Source organism: Camellia sinensis, chromosome 6 (genome assembly GCF_055761805.1).
Source record: "Camellia sinensis isolate YWXY chromosome 6, ASM5576180v1, whole genome shotgun sequence".
Lineage (NCBI taxonomy): Eukaryota > Viridiplantae > Streptophyta > Magnoliopsida > Ericales > Theaceae > Camellia > Camellia sinensis.
The window spans coordinates 98,697,795-98,706,456 of record NC_138966.1 but is presented as its reverse complement, the minus strand read 5'-3'; the positions used below and the strand labels follow the sequence as shown (position 1 = coordinate 98,706,456).

The following is an 8,662-nucleotide window of genomic DNA, read 5'->3' as shown; positions in this document are numbered from 1 at the left end:
CAGGTTGCACTGCCGTGAGCTGGAACTTCTTTCTGTGGCTGCTTAATCTTAGAGTGTGGTTCCAAGTTTGTTTCCCTTCTCTGTTTTGGTTCCTTACAGTAGTAAGGGGAGTTTGCATGCTGCTGATTGTCTTGCTACAGTTTTTTTGGTTTTCTCTTTGTGTTGGATTCTCTCCAACTGGAGCTCCGAGCTGAATGTAGCTCCGAGCTCCTCTTTATTGATGTTCCCTTTCATCTTTTGTATGATTCCATCAATAAAGATTCTTTTTGCTGACAAAAAAAAAATTAATTGTGGAATATTTGAGATTTGTCTCAGCTATATCCGATGTTAATTTAATCATAGTCACAAGGTTTAATGCAATGAATCTAGAGTAGGATATCCTTCAAGTGTATACCTTGCATACTAGGTATCAAATCTATATAGAGATGTTCATCTCCTTTTTAGTGATACACAATTGAATGATTAAAAATATGTTAGAAAAAAGATATTGGAATATACAAAAATTTGACAGCATATAGTTCATCTTGTTTTGTCTTATCCCAATAAGCTAAATAACATGTTGTGATATTTTTATTAATAATAATAATAATAATAATAATAATATCAATAACAAACAATATCCATAAATTACATATCCCAAAACAAAACAATTTGTTGAAATGGAATAGAAGACACTTTTTTGTAAAACAGTTACTTTAATTACCCTAATGTCTAGGAGGAGGAAGAACTTGCTTAATCATTTTCTCTAGATTTGAGAAAGATGAAGCTGATGAACTCACAATGGCCTCTTCAGCTATTTTTCTCCACTCCATGGTTCTTTTCCTCATCTTCTTACCATTGTCTTCGACCATCAACTCTCTCACAACTCTCTCAATTTCATCTCTATTAACATTACTGTTTATCTCTACACCAATCCCTAATTGAGTGCAGATATACCAACAGTTGGTTTGCTGATCTCCAAAACTTGGCCAACATATCATTGGCACTCCACTAGAAATGCTTTCAATAATGGAGTTCCACCCACAGTGAGTTAAAAACCCTCCGATTGACGGGTGTGAGAGGACTTGCTCTTTTTTTTTTTTTTTTTTTTTTTTTTGAACAGCAAAGAAAAGGATTTTATTGATGAAACCAAAAAACAACAAATACATCAAAAAAGGCTAGGAGGAGGAGTGCAAAGAGCATCATAGCGAACCCTATCAATCCCAACTAGGTTGGCACCGACAGGGTTTAATTTAATCATAGTCACAAGGTTTAATGCAATGAATCTAGAGTAGGATATCCTTCAAGTGTATACCTTGCATACTAGGTATCAAATCTATATAGAGATGTTCATCTCCTTTTTAGTGATACACAATTGAATGATTAAAAATATGTTAGAAAAAAGATATTGGAATATACAAAAATTTGACAGCATATAGTTCATCTTGTTTTGTCTTATCCCAATAAGCTAAATAACATGTTGTGATATTTTTATTAATAATAATAATAATAATAATAATAATATCAATAACAAACAATATCCATAAATTACATATCCCAAAACAAAACAATTTGTTGAAATGGAATAGAAGACACTTTTTTGTAAAACAGTTACTTTAATTACCCTAATGTCTAGGAGGAGGAAGAACTTGCTTAATCATTTTCTCTAGATTTGAGAAAGATGAAGCTGATGAACTCACAATGGCCTCTTCAGCTATTTTTCTCCACTCCATGGTTCTTTTCCTCATCTTCTTACCATTGTCTTCGACCATCAACTCTCTCACAACTCTCTCAATTTCATCTCTATTAACATTACTGTTTATCTCTACACCAATCCCTAATTGAGTGCAGATATACCAACAGTTGGTTTGCTGATCTCCAAAACTTGGCCAACATATCATTGGCACTCCACTAGAAATGCTTTCAATAATGGAGTTCCACCCACAGTGAGTTAAAAACCCTCCGATTGACGGGTGTGAGAGGACTTGCTCTTGTGGGCACCAACTTGTGAGTAGGCTTCTTTCTTTGGTTTCTGCCACGAATTCTGGTGGAATAACAACCAAGTCGCCAGCCACAAGATCAGGCCTTACTATCCATAAAAAGGTCTGGTTGCTATTAGCAAGTCCCCACGCAAACTCAACCAGTTGATTTTGTGTCATTACAGTTAAGCTTCCATAATTCACATAAAGAACAGAGTTAGGTTCTTTAGAGTTGAGCCATTCTAGGCACTCAGGCATCTCTGTCCACAAATTTGATCCTATTGACTTCAAACTATGATCGTTGGTCTGATTCAGGAGTAAGTGTAAAGGTCCAATGGTGTAAATTGGAGGAAACATGGATGAAAGTTCATACAAAGCTTGATGCTCCAATTTCTCAAATGTATTAATAATGAGTGCGAAAGATTTGAGAGTTGTCTCAACTATCTCCGATGTAAATTTAATCATAAAGTCACATTGTTTAAAGCAATGAATAAATTGTGGAATATCCTTCAAGCGTATACCTTGCATACTTGGTATCCAATCTACAATCGTATCCAAATATTCATTTGTGATAAAACTCGGATCTGCAAATCACAGTAATAGTAATCCAGTAGAAACCAATATTTCCCCGATTACCGCTTTTTCATCACAACAAATCATAATTGTTAAGTACTTATACAATAACCTGAGATCAGTGTCCAGAAAATAATTAATTGACAATTACATTGAATGATGTGTTAAGAAGATATATCAAGAAAATGATTGATTGATAATTAAATATTTTTTTAATTATCAACCAATCATCTTCTTAACGCATCACTGAATCTAAAAGTGGGTCTAAAAGGTAGATTTATATACCATTTTTCATATGAAAATAAGGTCATTCTAGCATACACATCCTAAAAAATGTGTGTGCCAAATACAAATTATGATATTTATGATGGTAATTGCCATAAATATCATAATTAAATTATTTTTCAATCATAATTAAAATATATATATATATATATATATAAAATAAGTCATAGTTAAACACTAATAAAGTACAAATAAATACATTTTCGGTTATAACCAAAATAATAATGTTCTGACCAAATAATAATATGTCATAACAAAAAATCACAAACATTATAATTGAGATATATGACCGACACTCTAAAATGAAGGGTATATTCCTATGAGAATATACATGTGTATGTATATCTATACTATTATACATGTGAGCACATGAATTAGTGTTTAATAGTATGGTCACTTTTTCTTTTGTGACGTGACAAATTTTCCTATCATAAAATAAAAAAAATATTATTTAAAAGCGTGAAGTAAGATTTGAACCCAAGAATTTAAATTTCATTAAGAATACTCTTACTATTTAAACAACATACTTATTATAATATTAATTTTTTATTATTTATTTTTATATTTATTTATCTGAGTTGCACGCGAGTAATAGATAGAAAAGCATGTACCTTTGACAGGTAAGAAACCCTTGTCGACAAGATTGCGGTATTGGAAGAAACCCATGAAGCCACAAGCACCGGCTGCCCAGAAAGAAACACGGGGGATGCCAAGTTCTTCTGCAGTTGCGAGTGTGAAGCGCATGACCGCATCAGAGATTATGCAAGTGATCGGTGGGACGTTGGAAGTAGCAGTGTCACTGAGTTTGGAAAGAAGGTCTTTAAAAGGAGCTAACCAGTATTTGCTGTTGTCGGTTTCCGGAGGGCAGTCAGGTATAGTCTCAAAGCGGAAGGAGGGGAGGCCATCGAGGGAGTCGGGGCCTCTGGATTTGAGGACGCGGTTGTGGTTGGACTCTGTGTTAACAAAGGTTATGTGGAAGTCTCTGTTATGGAGGAGTTTGGCTAGTTTTAGCATGGGGTTGATGTGCCCTTGAGCTGGGAATGGTACACAAACTGCATGAGTCTTCTCTAACATTGATCTGGAACCCATTCTCTCTCTCTCTCTCTCTCTCTCTCTCTCTCTAGTGGGATTGATTTGTATGGCAACTTGGCAAGGGAATATGGAAATAGTTTTATAGCCCAGCAAATAGTTTTTTAGCGTTGTAAGGCCTAGTTTTAAACACTAAGGTTGAGAATTTTAGATGTTTTATCAATATTTTCATTAAGGAAAGTGATTGAGATTCTTCCAATTACTACCCCACACATACGTGGCGGGTGATGATTAGAGGAGAAGGAAAAAAAAAAAAAGAAAAAAAAAAAAACTGGCTAATCAAAGAAAGAGGAGGTCCAACTCATTTTCTTTTTAGTAAATATTTTATGAGTGTGAAATTTATAAGACTTTAATATTGTAGGTCTCACATACTATATGGGTATGAGATTTATATGAAACTCATATAGCGTGGATCCCATATATCACATAGATATGGGAACACATGAGATTCATATGATGTGAATCTCATACTTATATAAAATATTTAGTAAAAATATTAATAAAATATTTAAATCTCTAACAATTTAAAAACTAACGAAGTCAATAAAAAAAATTAAAAAAAAAAAAGTTAACAAATACCGTCCAGTTTTTAATTTGTCGTTGTTGTTGTTGTTTTTTTTATAATTATTTTAATCAATTTTTTTTAATTTTTAAATTCACAATTTTAATATATTTAAAAAGTAAAAGTTTTGTACAAAAAAATTCATTTTTATATAAAAAAATGTATTAAATTTTTGTATATTTTTTTATATTTGGTGAAATTTTTTAAAACAATTTCACAAATATTATACTTTTTAAATGTATTTAAATTAGGTGTATCTAAAAAATAAAAATAGAAATTGTGTGAAATATTTTAAAAAATACTAAATATAATAAAACTCAATTTTTTGAAAACTAAATTCAATTTTCTAACATTAAACATGGTGATTAATTTCTTTAATCTAATATTTTAATTAAAAAATTTTAAAAATACAAAAAAAAAAACGTGTTCCAAATAACCCTAAGTTGGAAGATTTAAGAAAGTATTTGGATTCCGATTCTCTACACCTTTCCTTCACCATCTTATGACGATTAATTATTAAATCAACAATGCTAGAGAGCCATAATTTTTATAGCCACAATGGCTCAAAATTGTCAAAACGACGTCGTTTTGGCATGTTTTGCACCCAAAACGACGTCGTTTTGATAATTTTGAGCCATTGTGGCCACAAAAATTGTAGCCCTCAAACATTTTTCTTATTAAATAATCTGAAAGCATTATAAGATATTTTTTAGCAGAGTTTCAAACTAATGAAGTAGCGAATTTCTTTTGATTCAGATATGTCGATTTAACTTTTTTAAGTAACAAAAAAGGCACAATTTAATTTACTTAGCATGTGTTATATTATCCGTCCCAAAATATTGATCTTTTTTAGAGAATTTAATTTTTTATATATAATTATTACATTTTAAAAATATTAACCTTTCAAAACTATGCTTTGACTTAAAATTAAAATAGTACAAATTTGTTTAACAATATCAATTGTCATAATTATATTTTTTATTAATAAATTTAAAAGAATAAGAAAATAAGAAATTAATATTATTTTAGTCTTTAATTAAAAAAAACTAATATTTTAAAATAATAAAAAATAAAATAAATAACTAATATTTTAGAACAAAAGGAATAATAATTTATTTTTAAAAATACTAGGTAATATTGTTAAATAATATTTTAAGAATATTTAATAATTTTTCCTACCTTATCCATGCATTATTGTCTTTCACGAGGGGGAGGGGGGTGTCACTGTCGGGCACAATAGTGACATGCATTATTGTCCTACACGAGGGGGAGGAGGGGTCACTGTGACAGTGACTGGTAGTGCGTTTTGTGGGGCTACGTTTTAAGTTTTATTTTGATAATTTAAATTATTTGTTTTTTTATAAAATATTGAATTGAATATATTTGTAATAAATTAAATTAATTAGACATTGATAGCAGTTTCATCAAATCATATTTGTTTTCAGTTTTATACTTATAACCATATTCACAATTAATTTTTTACCTATAAATGTGATTTGATACCGGTACTATTGATATTCAATTAATTTAATTTTTTATAAATATATTCTTGTGCGGGGAGCAAATATTCAGGCAAGCCCGCACTCCTTTCTTCCAAGCTCCTGTCTGTCCGATCGACCTGCAAGCACAACGGCGGTGAGCTACTCGGCGGTGTGTGGCCGGAAAACCCTTCCGACGATTAAGTTAGAACACACACACAGGGGATAGATAGAGAGAAGGGAGAGTGTTGAGTGTTTAGTGTATGTCTCACCAAATGTTCATCTGCCCACGTATGGGGGGCGCAGACGTGCTTATATACCTTCTGCGCCCCAAATCTATTCCTAGTGACCTCTCAACACGTGACACTGCTATCCCTTCTGTCAGCATAAACCTTGTTGAGCACCACCTAACCCAACTGCCTGCCCATTCTCCTGGGAGCTCGACAGCCGGGCAGTACCATCTCGGCCATCGTTTGCCATGCTGCGCTTCATGAACAAGTACTCTAACAGCTAAGCTCAGATGATGACCGGATTCGGCGGCATCTCGGCAAAGCCGAGCTCGAGACAACTCATGCTTGTCTGCAGTCGACCTACCTGCAGAGCAAACAGGTACCTCGGTCCAACCTTGCCTTTCCTGGCGCTGGACTTTTCACCTAACCGGCTTCGTAACCACGGATCCTTGTAGCTCGGTCAATCCACGCGCTGCCTTAACCGAGCAGCTTTCTTCAAGGTCGGGCCACACAACTTGGCCCAACACCTGTTCGGCCCAAATCTGTCCGGCCCAATTCCATATCATTAATCTCCCTCTCAATTGCCCTTTAATTCCGTCCGCGCAAGCGTGACAAGAATTACCTATCTGACCGGGGTAACTCTTCCTCGGTTCTTAGTCTGCAAGACGGTGACTGCACTAAGAAGGTGAGCAAGGTCCGCTCCACGATTTCCTTCTTGGCGAGCAAGATCAGCTCGGCCAAGGAACTTCAAAGAAGGTGACCAAGGTCCGCTCCGCGACTTCCATCTTGGCAAGCAACATCAGCTCGGCAAGGAACTCCAAGGAAGGCGAGCAAGGTCCGCTCCGCAACTTCCTTCTTGGCGAGCAAGATCAGCTCGGCAAGGAAATCCAAAGAAGGCAAGAAAAGTCCACTCTGCGACTTCTTTCTTGGCGAGCAACATCAGCTCGGCAAGGAACTCCAGAGAAGGAGAGCAAGGTCCGCTCCGCGACTTCCTTCTTGGCGAGCAAGACCAGCTCGGCAAGGATCCAAGGAAGGCAAGCAAGGTCCGCTCCGCGACTTCCTTCTTGGCGAGCAAGATCAGCTCGGCAAGGAACTCCAAAGAACGCGAGCAAGGTCCACTCCGCGACTTTCTTCTTGGCGAGCAAGATCAGCTCGGCAAGGAACTCCAAAGAACGCGAGCAAGGTCCGCTCCGCGACTTTCTTCTTGGCGAGCAACATCAGCTCGGCAAGGAACTCCAAAGAAGGCGAGCAAAGTTCACTCCGTGACTTTTTTCTTGGCGAACAACATCAGCTTGGCAAGGAACTCTAGAGAAGGCGAGCAAGGTCCGCTTCGCGACTTCCTTCTTGGCGAGCAAGATCAGCTCGGCAAGGAACTCCAAAGAAGGCGAGCAAGGTCCACTCCGCGACTTTCATCTTGGCGAGCAAGATCAGCTCGGCCAAGGAACTCCAAAGAAGGCGAGCAAGGTCAGCTCCGCGACTTTCTTCTTGGCGAGCAAGATCAGCTTAGCAAGGAACTCCAAGAAAGGCGAGCAAGGTCCGCTCCGCGACTTCTTTCTTGGCGAGCAACATCAGCTCAGCAAGGAACTCCAGAGAAGGCGAGTAAGGTTCGCTCCGTGACTTCCATCTTGGCAAGCAAGATCAGCTCGGCAAGGAACTCCAAGGAAGGCAAGCAAGGTCTGCTCCGCGACTTCCTTCTTGGCAAGCAAGATCAGCTCGGCAAGGAACTCTAAAGAAGGCGAGCAAGGTCCGCTCCACGACTTCCTTCTTGACGAGCAAGATCAGCTCGGCAAGGAACTCCAAGGAAGGCGAGTAAGGTCCGCTCCGCGACTTCCTTCTTGGCGAGCAAGATCAGCTCGGCAAAGAACTCCAAAGAAGGCGAGCAAGGTCCGCTCCGCGACTTTCTTCTTGGTGAGCAAGATCAGCTCGGCAAGGAACTCCAAAGAAGGCAAGCAAGGTCCGCTCCACAACTTCCTTCTTGGCGAGCAAGATCAGTTCGGCCAAGGAACTCCAAAGAAGGCGAGCAAGGTCCGCTCCGCGACTTCCTTCTTGGCGAGCAAGATCAGCTCAGCAAGGAACTCTGGTCTTTCCACCAAAATGATTGTCAATTATCCCTTTTCCTCGGCCTTCTGACTGACGACTTCCAAAACCAAACTCCCTAGATCTCTTCCATGGTTGTTCGTACCGCCATCCTCTGAGTTTTCCACCAGGATAGAGTATATTGGATAGAGCCTTGAGTTGAGCAAATCATCAACTCATTTGGCCGGAGTAAATCCTCTCGGCTGAATCTTCTGAGTTGAGCAAATCATCAACTTATTTGGCCGGAATAAATCATCTCGGCTGAATCTTCTGAGTTGAGCAAATCATCAACTCATTTGGCCGGAATAAATCATCTCGGCTGAAACTTCGGAGTTGAGCAAATCATCAACTCATTTGGCCGGAGTAAATCATCTCGGCTGAAACTTCGGAGTTGAGCAGATCATCAACTCA

The 8,662-nt window shown here is 37.4% G+C and overlaps 1 protein-coding gene across 1 annotated transcript; it reads right to left on the bottom strand.

Moving 5' to 3' along the window:
• Window positions 1-1,480: 1,480 nt before the first annotated feature.
• On the bottom strand, window positions 1,481-3,968 carry LOC114256805 (7-deoxyloganetin glucosyltransferase). Its single transcript, XM_028196488.2, has 2 exons — window positions 3,428-3,968; window positions 1,481-2,542 (listed from the first exon to the last, which is right to left on the bottom strand). The coding sequence occupies exons 1-2, from the start codon at window positions 3,903-3,905 to the stop codon at window positions 1,605-1,607; spliced, it is 1,416 nt and encodes a 471-aa protein (XP_028052289.2). The 5' UTR covers window positions 3,906-3,968; the 3' UTR covers window positions 1,481-1,604.
• Between the last annotated feature and the right edge of the window lie 4,694 nt (window positions 3,969-8,662).

Bases quoted from the DNA above. Each gene is read 5' to 3' on its own strand.
- LOC114256805 (XM_028196488.2), bottom strand. From the start codon at position 3,905: ATGGGTTCCAGATCAATGTTAGAGAAGACTCATGCAGTTTGTGTACCA. The intron at 2,543-3,427 runs GTACATGCTTTT...TGTGATTTGCAG, and splicing joins GGGTTTCTTACCTGTCAAAG to ATCCGAGTTTTATCACAAAT.